The sequence below is a fragment of the Ctenopharyngodon idella genome, chromosome 2, assembly GCF_019924925.1.
Source record: "Ctenopharyngodon idella isolate HZGC_01 chromosome 2, HZGC01, whole genome shotgun sequence".
NCBI lineage: Eukaryota > Metazoa > Chordata > Actinopteri > Cypriniformes > Xenocyprididae > Ctenopharyngodon > Ctenopharyngodon idella.
In genome coordinates, this window is record NC_067221.1 from 24,470,557 (window position 1) to 24,485,701 (window position 15,145).

A 15,145-nucleotide genomic window follows, 5' to 3' on the forward strand; every position below is an offset into this window, starting at 1 on the left:
AGCATTTCTGTAGTACCGGGAGTACTGAGTATCTGGGTATATTCAGTACCCACTGATAGGGCTGTGCCAGTATTTTACGTGAATATGACACAAGTGAAGCACAAAGCTTTGTTTATAGAAGAAATAGGCTAATAGGTTAGCAATTAAATGTGACATCGCAGCCATGGAAACATTTTGGTACATGCCGAATGAGAGAGGTACGTCATAAGTTTAAGCTTTGTCGGCTTTGTATTCTGTTTTGCCAATCACGATCTGGTCACCCGATTAGCAGAGAATATTCCATTAGTTATTCTACTGAACATGGAATCTCTGTTTCTTTTCCCAAATCTTCAATCACGCAGGGGATTATAAACGTTTCTTCCTTTGGTTCGCTTTTAATTAGGCCTATTATATTCGCATTCTTTACTGTGGTAAAGTAGAAAAAACACCATAGGACAGAAACCTTTTTGTTTGCACGTCAATTTCTATTTAAACACAGTTTGTGCTTGTTATTAGACTTTATAAGGCACGTCAAGTTTATTTGTATAGCGCGTTTCACACACTCAAGTGATTTTCAGTTTCGCTTTCTCTGGAAGCGCAAAATCAAACATAGCCTGAATGTCTGAAGATAAAACTCGCTCTTCAGACCTTTTACAGCAAGTGTCAGTTGCTTGAAACATCAGGAGATAACGTGAAGATATTATTAAAGAGAAATGGTCTCTTTCCTGCTCGTGTCTCTTATCCCTCTCAAAGCGCAGAGCGGCTATATGACGCATCTTTGTGTGGAAATAAAAAACAAATGTTTTTTTAGAATAATACTTCACTTTCTTATTATTTAGGTTACCATTATTTACTGATATTTATTTAATAGTTTTACAGGCTGTAGTGTGTCGTTTCACTGAAGGAATAGCTAAAATAAACATGCACGTCTGTTTCAATATGGATGTTTGAGCATTTGTTTAGGCCTAGGCTATTTATTTTTTTTATATTTCAAAATTTATTTCATTGAGGTATATACACACACAAACATACACACACACGCTCCAAATATTTATATGTATGATTACCATCATATTTAATATGTTTTTAAAAATAGGCTAGTTAAATAAAATAGTAAAATAGTTCCAACAGATTTTCCTGTGGTACTGAAATTGGTACAGAGAACCGTAAATTTTTACTGGTATTGGTACCGACTACTGGAATTTTGGTACCGTGACAACACTAGTAACAAAATTAAACCGCTTCCCATAGCTGCTTTTGGGAAACGCACCTCCGAACAGTTAAAAATGAAGTTTAAATGCAAAATGGCCCCAATTACAGCACTGCTAAAAAAAAAAAAAAAAAAAAAAAAAAAGTTCTTTCATTTAATATTTAAGACTGCCATCCATTTCCAATAGACATGTCAATCAACCATGTCATGTTTGGTTGGTGCTTTGTAATCTGAATGCGGTCTAATTAAAGGACCATATTATGGTCTTGTTTAATAAAAATAAACAGTATGCCATTTTCTGACAACATCAATCTTTTTAAACTGTGAGATATTTGTGAGATGCTTAGCAGTAATTGAATGATATAAAAAGTTTTAAACAGCATCAAATTGACCTAAAAAAAAAATTAAAAATCAGACCAGACATTTCAGATATTTCTAAGCTCTATTCGGTAATCTAATTCAGAAAATTAAAAATTGGAGCACTCTTACCTCTATGCTGGTGCTAAGGCTGGGCAGGGTGTCGGAAGTCACCGTTGTGCTTTGAATGCTGGAGAAATCCCACAGGTTCACTGGGGGCATTGCATCGGGCACTTTCACTGATTCCCCACATCTCTGATTATCCAATAAGGTCACTTCGTAAAATTCCTGGATATCTGATAAAAGAGAAACTATACATTTTCAAGAGGAAATTTCTTTCTGTAATATCATACCTGAGAGAGCTTACTAAAAAGGAAAAGCAAGATACAGAGGCCCCACAAAGTATTTAGAAACACATAAGTCACACATAAATTTATCAATTTCATTGCATAGACTATTTCATATCAAAAAAGACATTTCTGCAATTATTTTCTAACCAACCGGTCCCACTGCAATTTTTTTTTAGTGAATTTATGATTTCAGTTCCCCTCAAGTTCACACAGGGCGTAGCTCATCACATTAACTATATGTTCCTCTAATGCTTGACAACCAAAAAGTGCCTAAATGTGTTTACATTTTAATTGTGAAAACATTCCTACATTTTAATTGTGACTTAAGTATACAAATGTCTTTTTACGGGGCACTGTATATGTGAGCTCAATAAGCGTTTTGAAGGTCATTCAAAGACATTAATTGTGCAGCTTTAAAACCTTGTTCATAACTGATCAAGGTCTCTGATGTGATTTGGTTGCTAATGGCATGTATCTATAAATACACATCCTAGTGAACAGCAATTTAAAGATTACAAACAAGAGTGTGGACTGAAGCTGGAGGTCATGGGAGATTTAAAGGTCGTTAACAGCTGTTACAACATTCTTCAGGTTACAATCGTAATGACACAAGGGTCAGATGGACCCCACAGGAACTTCTTGTTATGAACATTTATTCCACTTATTTGAAAGCCTCCACCCAGTCATAAGAAAACAGTGAATGTTTATGTATGAATGTGGCAGATAAGACAGAAGTTCAAACACTTTAACAATCAAACAAACCGAAACCATTTACACATGCAAAAGGCACATGTGCAGTTTAAAATAAATTAGGGAACTAGTCCCTTCCACAAGCAGAGGGGAAATGACTGTTTGAGAGAATGCAGTTCTGCGCTGTGGTTGGCTATGCTGTTCGACGCTCAGCCGAGAGAGAAAATAGCAGAGGTTTACAGTTCTTCTATGCATGGCAGAGATTGGGTAACAGGGCTGAAAATACATGCTGGATCACATGGAGCTTCACAGAAATGAGAATAAATATTTTTATAATGCACGCAGCTGGTGGGGGTGATTCCCTCATCTCTGGTTTCCCTGTAGAAATACTGAGTCCAGTGACTTCACAGCCCCTCTGAAAAATGACTGGCTTGTAATTGAGCTCCCACTAATGTAGAATGAGCATTTGTCCTATGACCATTAACAATTTAGATCTAGTATTTTTTAATATCTAGGTCTGAAATGTGATTTTGGTTCCTGTATTAAGGCTCCTCAAAAATAAAAGTTTTGTGCCACAGAAATGAAAGTGCTGGATGGGTAAACTAATCCAGGATTTATATTGAGATTAATCGCTGTTCGTTCACTTGTCAATGCCCCTGTAAGTCTTTGAGAAGCTGGAGGGTGTCACAGAATCCTACCATTTAACATCTGACTGACCTCTCAGTCATGCAACTACTCTTAAAATAAAACAAAGACAGAAAAAAATAATAATACTGAATATATTTACTGAAAACCAAAGGCTAAGGTTATTCTGCTGAAATGCTATCTGAGGCGCAAGTCATATATGATGTAGTAAAACGAGACACAGTGGCTTCCCAGATTGCAACAACTTCCACTTTTATTACAGATATTTTGTGCCAGTTTCCCAGGAAGTGATGATTTTGTTCTCTTAAAAGACATGGGATGGAAACAATGCTTTTTATTCACAAATGTTTTATGTGATATTCCAATTCTGCGCAGTTAAATTCGCAACTTTGGATGGAAAATTCTGACTGACATTATTCCAAAGCATGTCTTGTTTATAACATGTAGTGACATCTGACAGCAGGTCATATGACAACTCTTTAAAGTGTTAAGAAATAATCAGAGAATTGTAGGACACAAAATGTCAAGAGCAGCTTCAGATTGGCAATCGACCTGTTCAAAAGTTAGGATGGAATGGGATGAGAGCAAATTATGCTATCTTACTGAAAACAATCTGGGACACATAAATCAAAGGTCCTAATGATTTTTCAAGTGCTGAATCATAATGCATCAAACAAATTAAAAATGCATTATATAAGAGTGTGCATTTACACAGCACTCTAGCTGAGTCAGCTGCAATATCTGAGCAAAATATGTCATAACTTCATCTGTAAATCTCATTGAAGCACATCAGGAAGCAGATGGCGAAAAACCCTCTATCTGCAAGCAAATCATTCACGTACGGTTTGTGTTGAACAAGTATATTTGAAGCATACTTTTTGTATTTTTAAATTAGTCAATTAGTGTTTGAGAGTTTTGTGTTTGCTCCATCCATGGCTGCTTCCTTACATATTGATTGTGGGGCTCCCAAATTTAAGTATGCCAATATCGGAGAAGTAATGTTTCCGTATGTAGCTTGAACAACCAGATGCGTTCACACTTTGCCAAGTTTCGCCTTGTATTTGTCATAAATCAGCTCCTAACAGTAATTACAGAAGTGAAGCTATGAACGAATAACCAAAAATTATATTTGGATAAAACTAGTTTTCCCTGAGGCGGTCTGGTAAATTTGTATTTCACAAATGTGCTTTGCAATTTTAACCCTGAATCTAACATGTCTGCATTTTCTTCACACAATCTCGGTAAAAACTACAGAGCAAATTACCAAAGACTTTTTAACTAACGTCCGAGAAAAATTTGTGAGAAATCTAATCCAGATAATAGCGTCTGAGATTGTGTTGTATGAGTTTTACAATGCTTTGCTCATTCATTTTTACATTCATCGAACACCGTAATTATAGTTCAATTTCTCATTACGCTGCTTAGCGATCTTTATTATGGGTTTTGATCTTTTTGCCAACTTTCTAAGTAAATAGAAGACAGTTAGTGTCTTGCGTACTTCAGGAATCCTATCTGATGACAAGAGAGTACGATCACAAACTGCTCAAAAAGGCTACTGGAGCAGCAATGTGCAGCAGCAATCTGGAAAACTTGTCTTCCCGGTTTCACAGACAAGGCTTCAGCCTAGTCCCAGACTAAAATGCATGTTTGAGCTGTTTTAACTGAAACGAACTTTACATACCTTAAAATATGTCAGTGCCATTGTTTTGTCTCAAGATGTACACCAGTAATGTTTTTGTTTTTTGTTTTTTTTAAAGGCACTTTTATAAAAGCATCTTAAATGTCCTAATTTAACTAAGGCCTAATCCTGGCATAGTCTAAGCCCTGTCTGTGAAACCAGGCCACCATGTTCAAATTGTGCTAAAAAAGCATCTTTCTAACGCCAGGTCTTTGACTCCAAAATGATACATCTGTTTGTTCTAGCAGATTTATACAGTATGGACAACAACATGGCTGCCCTCAAGCTTTTGGTCAGCCAGGATAAAACATGCATACGATGAAGGAAAGTAATAACCAGTAGGGTTATGAGTAAGATCTTTAATCCGGTCTCTGTGGCAAATCAGTCTGGCATGTGATGAAGTTATGATTGAAGCAAATTACTAATGAGCACGAATTTTTGAGTGAGGTACACAGAGATTTAATCATTGTTTCAGAATCAGTATTAGGAGGTTAATACTGAACAACACACTCTTTTGCCCTTAGTATAATACCAATGACATTTTGAGGCGTTCTGTTTATTCATATCAGTTCAGTGACCCCATCCATGCTCTGAGAGTATGCAATGTGCATGATAAAAATGTAGCTCTAACACTTTTAATCACTGCCTATTTTAGTAGTACTACCACGACACATCAAAACCATTGTTAGTAAATGGTCATGCTTTGCATGATCTTTATAATATCAGCCCGAACGTGTCCGATATAAAATTTCTAAACAGGTGAATAGTTCACAACCATTAGAAAACACAAACTGCATCAGACACTATGGTAATTCAAACTGATTTATAATTACGTCCCCAATAATCTATGGAACATCACAAATAAACCTAATAGAGATGTTGTATATTTGTGAACTAGACACTTGAACTCTTTATGATCTTTTCACAACTAAGTTTAACAAGACTAAAGAAAAAACAGCTAATGTACAGTGGGTACGGAAAGTATTCAGACCCCCTTAAATTTTTCACTCTTTGTTATATTGCAGCCATTTGCTAAAATCATTTAAGTTAATTTTTTTTCCTCATTAATGTACACACAGCACCCCATATTGACAGAAAAACACAGAATTGTTGACATTTTTGCAGATTTATTAAAAAAGAAAAACTGAAATATCACATGGTCCTAAGTATTCAGACCCTTTGCTCAGTATTTAGTAGAAGCACCCTTTTGATCTAATACAGCCATGAGTCTTTTTGGGAAAGATGCAACAAGTTTTTCACACCTGGATTTGGGGATCCTCTGCCATTGCTCCTTGCAGATCCTCTCCAGTTCTGTCAGGTTGGATGGTAAACATTGGTGGACAGCCATTTTTAGGTCTCTCCAGAGATGCTCAATTGGGTTTAAGTCAGGGCTCTGGCTGGGCCATTCAAGAACAGTCACGGAGTTGTTGTGAAGCCACTCCTTCCTTATTTTAGCTGTGCTTAGGGTCATTGTCTTGTTGGATGGTAAACCTTCGGCCCAGTCTGAGGTCCTGAGCACTCTGGAGAAGGTTTTCGTCCAGGATATCCCTGTACTTGGCCGCATTCATCTTTCCCTCGATTGCAACCAGTCGTCCTGTCCCTGCAGCTGAAAAACACCCCCACAGCATGATGCTGCCACCACCATGCTTCACTGTTGGGACTGTATTGGACAGGTGATGAGCAGTGCCTGGTTTTCTCCACACATACTGCTTAGAATTAAGGCCAAAAAGTTCTATCTTGGTCTCATCTTATTTCTCACCATCTTGGAGTCCTCCATGCGGGCTTTCATGTGTCTTGCACTGAGGAGAGGCTTCCGTCGGGCCACTCTGCCATAAAGCCCCGACTGGTGGAGTGCTGCAGTGATGGTTGACTTTCTACAACTTTCTCCCATCTCCTGACTGCATCTCTGGAGCTCAGCCACAGTGATCTTTGGGTTCTTCTTTACCTCTCTCACAAGGCTCTTCTCCCCCGATAGCTCAGTTTGGCCGGACGGCCAGCTCTAGGAAAGGTTCTGGTCATCCCAAATGTCTTCCATTTAAGGATTATGGAGGCCACTGTGCTCTTAGGAACCTTAAGTGCAGCAGAAATTTTTTTGTAACCTTGGCCAGATCTGTGCCTTGCCACAATTCTGTCTCTGAGCTCTTCAGGCAGTTCCTTTGACCTCATGATTCTCATTTGCTCTGACATGCACTGTGAGCTGTAAGGTCTTATATAGACAGGTGTGTGGCTTTCCTAATCAAGTCCAATCAGTATAATCAAACACAGCTGGACTCAAATGAAGGTGTAGAACCATCTCAAGGATGATCAGAAGAAATGGACAGCACCTGAGTTAAATATATGAGTGTCACAGCAAAGAGTCCGAATACTTAGGACCATGTGATATTTCAGTTTTTCTTTTTTAATAAATCTGCAAAAATGTCAACAATTCTGTGTTTTTCTGCCAATATGGGGTGCTGTGTGTACATTAATGAGGGAAAAAAATGAACTTAAATGATTTTAGCAAATGGCTGCAATATAAAGAGTGAAAAATCTAAGGGGGTCTGAATACTTTCCGTACCCACTGTAAAATGTAAATGACAGTGGATTCATAACAGAATGTAAAAGCAAAAGAGCTGTTAATCTCCTTAAATTTGTTATATTTCATAGTGTAGATGACAAGATTTAATTGGAGATGAGACCTCCCCACTGAGCCGGTCAAAACAGAGGCGTAACTCTTAGCCGATTCCCAGGTTTCTCTGAGTCTCATGTTCACTTTTCTCCCTCCGGAATGAGATCTGTGGTAAGGCAGCCCTTAAACAGAGTGCTGTATTGACGTCCGATTAACAGACCTCTGCAGCCACAGGATAGAATTTCCACAGTTCACAGAGCCTGCCGGGTCTCTTTACCTCTGACACATGTCTTCATTATCTTATGGCTCATTTACAGACTATGGAATGCAAATGCTTTCTGTAGGCAATTAATAATATGATTGAAATTATCAACTTTGGATATTACAATAATTTACAATCAGCCACATAAAGGGGATCATTTTAAAATATATGATAGCTTTTTTTGGCTGGCTTGACGCTTGCCCAAGTGATTACCATGTGCTTTAGGAGATGCTTTCTATCTACTTGAGGAAGTGATTTTTATCCATTACATATTCTGTTTCAGGCAGGACCTCTGAATAAAGATTAGGAAAAGATATCGGCCTGCCTGTGTGATATCAGATTCACCACTCCAGCTCTTTATGAAGCACTAAGAGCTTTTTTTAAAAAAGGTTCTTCTGTGTCTGAATAGAAAACCTTGCCATTATCTACTTTAGATAATGTGATTTAATCTTACCCTTACTCAGAGTCTCATTTTCAAAACAATTAACTAGGAACTCGTGAGGCGGGTGGGTTCTGTCAAGGGTAAACCTGGTCTGTCTTGTGACCCACATTTTGCATGCAGGAGGAGACCTGCCCTGCTCTGGTTAACTCTTCTTCTTTGGCATCCTGGGAGGGATCTTAAGGCTCTAATCATTGAGAAACATGCACCATGAGTCTGCATGTGCTGCTCTCTCAGAGAAACCATCATAAATCATCAGCCTACGGATTAGGACTGGGGTAATCATGTCAACAGACGGATTACATTTTGTTTGTCCTTTAGAATACATATCTGAGGAAAAGTCAAATTGGAAACCGTCACTCCAATGCATTTTTCATTAGCAGCACTCTTAAGAAGAACACGTGTGCATGCAGGACATATATGAGTAGAGGGATTTCTGTGCGTGTTTGTGTGAACGTGAACGAGGCTACGCATGAGGGTGATTACACATGTATGATGTATGAACTTATCCAGCAATGTTGAGCACGACGATTCATCACGGCAGCTTAGAGTAAGACTGTTTGCTGAGATACAGAACAGTGGTGAGGCACACATAGTGCTCCAGCTTGGACAACAGAAGCAGATATTTACAACTCTTGTGTTGTGATACGCAATTTAACTGTGCCCACCATCTCTAAATGCTTTTTACAAAACTAGTTTGCTTTTCAAACTGAAGCAAGATACATGAGTGAAATACATTTACAAAGAGGAAGCTGACCGGTCTTTGTCCTAAAACACGTGACTATTTCAGTAGACAAACATAAAACAAGTAACTAAGCACGCCTTATGTAGAACTCTTTCAATTCAACAACTCAAGCAACTAAACTTTCATGTTTTTTCTAAAGAATGAGAAGCAGAGGATGAAGTTATTACAGGAAGCCTCCACACCTTGAGGGTCAAACAAAGGAAGTCACTGGCATGCGGCCAGTTAAACCCTAGAGAAACAGCCTCAAACAGGCTGTTCAGTGTTCAGCATTCCTCGTGGTTGCTTTCTTTGCCTAGTTTCAAACGGCTGGCCTAAGACAGTGGTTCCCAAACTGGGGTACATGAGGTGACAGAGGGGGTACGCAAACAAAATGCTGAGTTTTGCCGTTCATTTAATTCTGCCCTAACTAAAATAACATTAAAACCGAACATGCATTTATAAAATGCCGCCTCTAACATAAAAACAGCAAAAAGGTCAAATACATGACATCCAGTCAAATTAAATCATCTTTTGCTGTCAAAACTGACTGCATCCACACAAGCAGCATGCATATGATAGGTTGTCTGCAGAGTATGCTACCTTGGTAAATCATGCTACATTACATTGTGTCAATGAGCAAATCTGTGGCTTTGAACGAATCAGGAGAGTCAAGGATTCAATGACCTATTCATAAATAAAGCCACTTGCTTCGTTACTGAATAAATGAATGAATGACTCGATGACTCACTCATTAAGTGAGCCGCCACTTACTGTTGGTTTTAGTTTAATATTTTGAAGGATCAACTTTTGTTTTTACCATAATTTCATATTTCTCTATTGAACATTTTTTTTATCTAAAACATTATCTCATAACATTATTTATGGCACTGTAATTGAATTCATGCCACTGAGCAGGATTAAACTGTGTAAATACATCTAGATGCAGCTTGTGCCACTGCAGTGCAAAGATGGCTTTTGTTGGTATTGATTTCATTTGATTTAAATTATTGATTTAGTTTAATTTATTGCTTTATTCATTATATTAATAATTGCATTAATGGGATTTTAAGAATTTGACAAAACATGGCACTTTAATAGGTTTAGAAAATCTTTATAAAGGTAAAAAATAGAAATGGAAAAGGTGTGACTGCAGTCTAAGTGGAAGTGAGGGGGTAAACAGAAGGATGTTAAATGCCTCAGGGGGGTACGCCACTAAAAAGTTTGAGAACAACTTGGTTTTATTGTATTGGCACACATTTTATTATCTGTGGATAATTTTTATTTGTGATAATTTACCATGTTTTTTTTTTTATTTTAGGTTGGCACTTCAAAATCTGGCAAGGGACAACAGATGAAAATTAGAATTCTGGCTTATTTACAGTGTCTGTAAACTGTCCCTATCAAATAAATAAATAAACCAGAGAACTAAGAAACACTATATTGCAGCACCTCAAAACAAACTGCAAGATAACTCAATGCAGAGCAGATGTCTTTATACAAGAACATGCTCAGATAATACTTTAAACAATAGTTTACACTGCTTCGAAGAATTAATTCCAATTGTTTTTTACCATTCACAGTATAGTATTAGGTACTCTTTAGTATAGTCACCTACATGTCAGTAAGTTCTCACCCCTCTGAAAACGGAGGCAATGACTTGAGTAACACAGGGCCCCGATTGGCTTTTACTACTCAACACCCCTGTGCAATGACAAGCTCTCACAAACTTTTGGAGGGAAAGCGTCGCAACCTCCACACACTGAATATGAACCCTTCATGAATGAAAAACAGATACTGAAAATTTCCAACAGGGCTCACAACAAAGTTCAGTCACTTGTCTTGTGTCCCCTTATTTGTTAAATAAAATTGTAAGTAACATTAAAATTAGATAGATAGATAGACAGATAGATAGATTTCATGCAACTCATTCCGATAAACAATAGCTCTCACAGCATGACACAGTACTTTCATTATTACTAAGGAAGTGCTGAATGACACATTGTAGTACCTATAAGCGCCTGGAAGAGGTTACTCTGGAAGATGTCAATGACTCTCTGGATGGAGTTTCTCAGCTGTCTGTCTTCAGTGTTACTGAGTTTTGACCGGTATTCCTCCAGCAGTAACAGAGCCCTCTGTGCATCTATACAGGGCAGACAGAAAGTTTAATGAATTACAAAATTACACGATACTGCAGCAGACAGCATAAAGCAAGAAATATTTAAAAAAAATATCTACGTTTACATCTCTGCCTTCCTTCTTATGGAGTGAATAAAGCCTAAATAAGTAGTAAAATACTTTGGTATAAGTTTTAAAATCTATGTGGTGATGACGGGACAAACAAAAAATGTATGACAGTTCTCACGTCCAAAGAATTTTACAGATTACATTAAGTCTGAAATGTTCTGTTAAGCCTCCAAGAAGTGACTTACCAGCTCCAATGTCTTATTGCGTAAAAGTATATCCGAAGTTTATCTCACCTTTTTTTCTGACTGGCATGTTTAGGTTGGGCTCGTGCACGATAACCAATCCAGCAGAGCTCGCGACAAAAATTAACAATACACGCGATAATAAAACGCTCCTCTCCCAACACGAGTTCGTCCAGAGTGTCAAGGAGGGGTAAGTTAGACGCAGTTGGCATGAAACTCAAATGTTTATCCGGTAAACATGAGGACGGTTCAGGCTGATATGAAATGATTTTAGAGTCGAGCGCGAGCTGCACTTCTTTAACCTGACAGTCGAGCGACAACACAGAATTGAGCTTTACTCCACTGACAGCCCTGCGCTTCCATTCAAAAGACACACAGACGCTACGATTCAGTCTCCACCGCCAATCTGCTCCGCGGCTGCGGAGGAAAACTGAACATATGTCGCCGCCAGTTGCAGTAGGGCTTCCAAAAAAACTCCCCAAACTGCAAATATACACCTCCCTGCCGTGCGCTTGCAAGGGCTCAGTGTGAACACAAGCGATTCAAATCCTCACGTCTGCAGTTTCCCTCATTCTTCTTCACCTTCGGAAGAATGAGGATTGTTTTCCTAAACGTCAAACTTCTTTCGTTATCTCCTCCTCCTTTTTTCTTCCTATGTGTCAGAAATTCCAAACTTTCCTCCAAAATGGCGTCCCAGGGTTGGAAGAAAGTCACGTGATTCTAGACCCTACCCTTGACCGCCCAATCATGGGACTGAGCTACCTTTCAGCACAGGGTTGGGAAGGTGAGACTTCACACTTTCTTAAAGGAGACTCACTGACTCAAGCAGGCAAGTGGTATAAACAAGGGTCCATATGAGGATATAGGCTCTCACAAGTTTATGCGGGACTTTGATGTTCATATTATGATTGAACATTGCTATGCCTAGACTGTGTTTTTAATCCAAATGAAATATTCACGGCTTTGACTACACCGGCTTTGACTTGCCTAGAAGTTGTAGTAGCTGTTCACGTGGAAGCTCAACTGAGGGGGCATTATGTAAAGCCACACAGAACCTGATCTTGAGATGTGTTAATCCAGTAGTGTAATGGGTAGAACTATTTTAATGCGGGTATTGCAAAACACACACACACAAACATATATATATATATATGTATGTATGTATGTGTGTGTGTGTGTGTGTGTGTGTGTGTATTAATATATATATGTATAAATATAAATAAAGTGCCATGAAATATTGTCAATTTTATTTAATAATATTTTATAAAATTATAATATAATATTAATTTTATATTAATTATAAAATAACAATATTTTATAAAATATTGTCGTTTTTTTTAATTAATCATTTTTTGCGCATCTTGTTGAAAAATGTTGCATGCATAAAAGAAAATCAACCATGAAATAACCCAAACCAGGTTTAAGCAAAAACATTCTCTTTGCACTCTTCATTTATTAATGTTTTCCAATCCCAGAACGCACAATTAAAGGGTTAGTTCAGCCAAAAATAAAATTTCTGTCATTAAGTACTCACCCTCTTGTCGTCCCAAACCCGTAAAACATTTGTTCATCTTCGGAACACAAATTAAGATATTTTTAATGAAGTCTGAGGGTATTTGAACCACACATAGGGAGCAACGTCATTTTGGTTGAACTAACCCTTTAAGGTTGTCTGACACTACAAACACTCAATGGATCATCAGATACAGATGTGCCTTTCAGATCTAACATATATTGACACAAACAACCAAAGCAGAGGCCCAGATTAGAAAGTAGACATGGTAAAAGAGGACTTTATTTTTAGATGGTCATGTTTTATGAATGATCCTCTCTGATCTTGAAGAGGCTACCTCCATCTTGCCACAGTGTACAAGAGCAGTCAGGTTTGCATTGTATCTCACGAACATTGGATTTGCATTGAGTGTTTAGTTAGATTTTGGCCTTTAATCCAGCGTATTATTCTTGGTGACAGACATGCATGCTTTGCATAAGGCTTCGTTTTTGGGAGTCTGGCACCTTTGTGGAATATTTCATACTTTGATTCAAATTTGTTGTTTTTGTATAAACTGTGTCAATGTAATAATCATGTATTACCATTTGAGACTGGGCATATTCTCTGTAACAGAATGTGGATCTGTAAACAATATGACATAGGCGCTTTCCAACACATGTCCATCCCGTCTGGCTCTCTCATACTGAACAGTGATTATAGCAGCTGTTTTTGCTGTCATCTCTGGACAAATTGCTCACAATTAATCTTAGCATAAATCAGGATTTTGGCAGCAGTGTTGGTGAGTGTAGTGAGAGTAGTGAGATGAAATTTTGTCAACAACAAGAAAAATACAACTAAAATGATGCAGGAATTTCTCCAGGCAGTAAAGTGTACAGAAACAGTTGTTTTGTTTAGATGTTTTTGCTTTGTCACCACTAATGATAATGTGATGCTGTTGCGGTTGCTGCATTGAAATCATTATTTCCATTTTTATTCATTTTATTATAATCAATCTTTTTGGTATTATAATAATAATACAGTGGCATGGCATGTAATTTGATCTTATTCTCTTAATGTGTTGATGGCCTATTAAACAAATCCCAGCCTGTAAACATGATAATTCTCTGGCATCATTTCAGTGGGTTGTCAGGATGCCAAGACATGATCGATCCAGAGTAACAGCTTATCTTCCATTTGTGCTGCATCTCAGTATATCAAAGGCACTCTCTCTATGAGAAATGCCATTCGTAATGGCAATTCCAATGAAGATTATATTGTAATTCCCCGAGAAGTCAAATTCAGTGATTTTGCATGCACATTTAAATGGATTAATTTTGAAACATCCTTATTTAATGCCATGCAGAGTATTCTTCCAGGATCCATAAAAGTCCTGCCACGGGCCATGAATGAATAAATAAAACGTAAAAAATACATCCACCCATCTTCCAAACTTCTCGTCGGGTTGCGGGAATGCTGAAGCCTATCCTAGCTTCTCAGGCCATAAGCAAGGAGACATCCTGGATGGATTGAAACACATTTACACTCTCTGGAAATGTATTTATCAAATATAAGATAGGCTAAAACCCAACGTAATGGACTTATGGATATGGATCCACTGTAATGGATTCATGGCGTTTCCCTGCCTATTGCCTGATATGCTGAGCATTAACTTCAACATCCCCACAACCCTGGTTTGCAGAATCGATAGATGGACTTTTTTACACAATCACAAAAACCTACATTTATCATATTCATAATATCACATTCATAACTCATAATAATTAAGTCCCTGAACATTCATTCTGTCTGTGATTAAGTTCAGGACTGACTGATACACAGAGGAGTGCTTCGGTGGTATTTAAATCGTGGGATTCCAATTTGACGGTAACAATGTATATTCACTATGCAGGACATGATTAGGATAAGTAATAATGTTGTTTGCCAGCATTAATAAATTATGATGATAAGTTGATTCATAAAGCATCTCAAGGAGCTATCTTTAAACTTCTGATGAAATAACTTTGACTTTAAGGTGGTAGATAAACATGTGTTCCATGTAAAGTATTGCAAAACACTCATAATAAAAAAAAAAAAAATTGCCCATATACTTGCTCGAAAAGGTCTGAGATGGTAAAGAAAATATATTTTTTGCTTTGTCCTAACAAACATTTTCAATATGATATTTCCAAGATAAATGATGCACACCCAAGTATTTATAAATCAACCTGCATAATTCCTTCATCATGAATAACAACTGGAACTTTATGAATGTTCAATGGTGAACC

General features: G+C 37.6%; 1 protein-coding gene across 19 annotated transcripts in view; it reads right to left on the reverse strand.

Annotated features, from left to right (window-relative positions):
• The window catches only part of dlg1b (discs large MAGUK scaffold protein 1b), a 121,749-nt gene extending 109,641 nt beyond the window's left edge, over window positions 1–12,108 (reverse strand). For 4 of the 19 annotated variants that reach the window (XM_051883714.1, XM_051883770.1, XM_051883746.1 and 1 more), the window contains exons 1-3: window positions 11,420–12,101; window positions 10,951–11,082; window positions 1,679–1,842 (exon numbers count right to left, since the gene is read on the reverse strand). In XM_051883714.1, coding sequence (XP_051739674.1) covers window positions 1,679–1,842; window positions 10,951–11,082; window positions 11,420–11,438 — 315 coding nt within the window. In that variant the 5' untranslated portion in view covers window positions 11,439–12,101. Of the gene's footprint in view, window positions 1–1,678; window positions 1,843–10,950; window positions 11,083–11,419 lie in introns of all 19 variants that reach the window. The other 15 variants (XM_051883774.1, XM_051883773.1, XM_051883768.1 and 12 more) reach the window with 6 other exon arrangements.
• Between the last annotated feature and the right edge of the window lie 3,037 nt (window positions 12,109–15,145).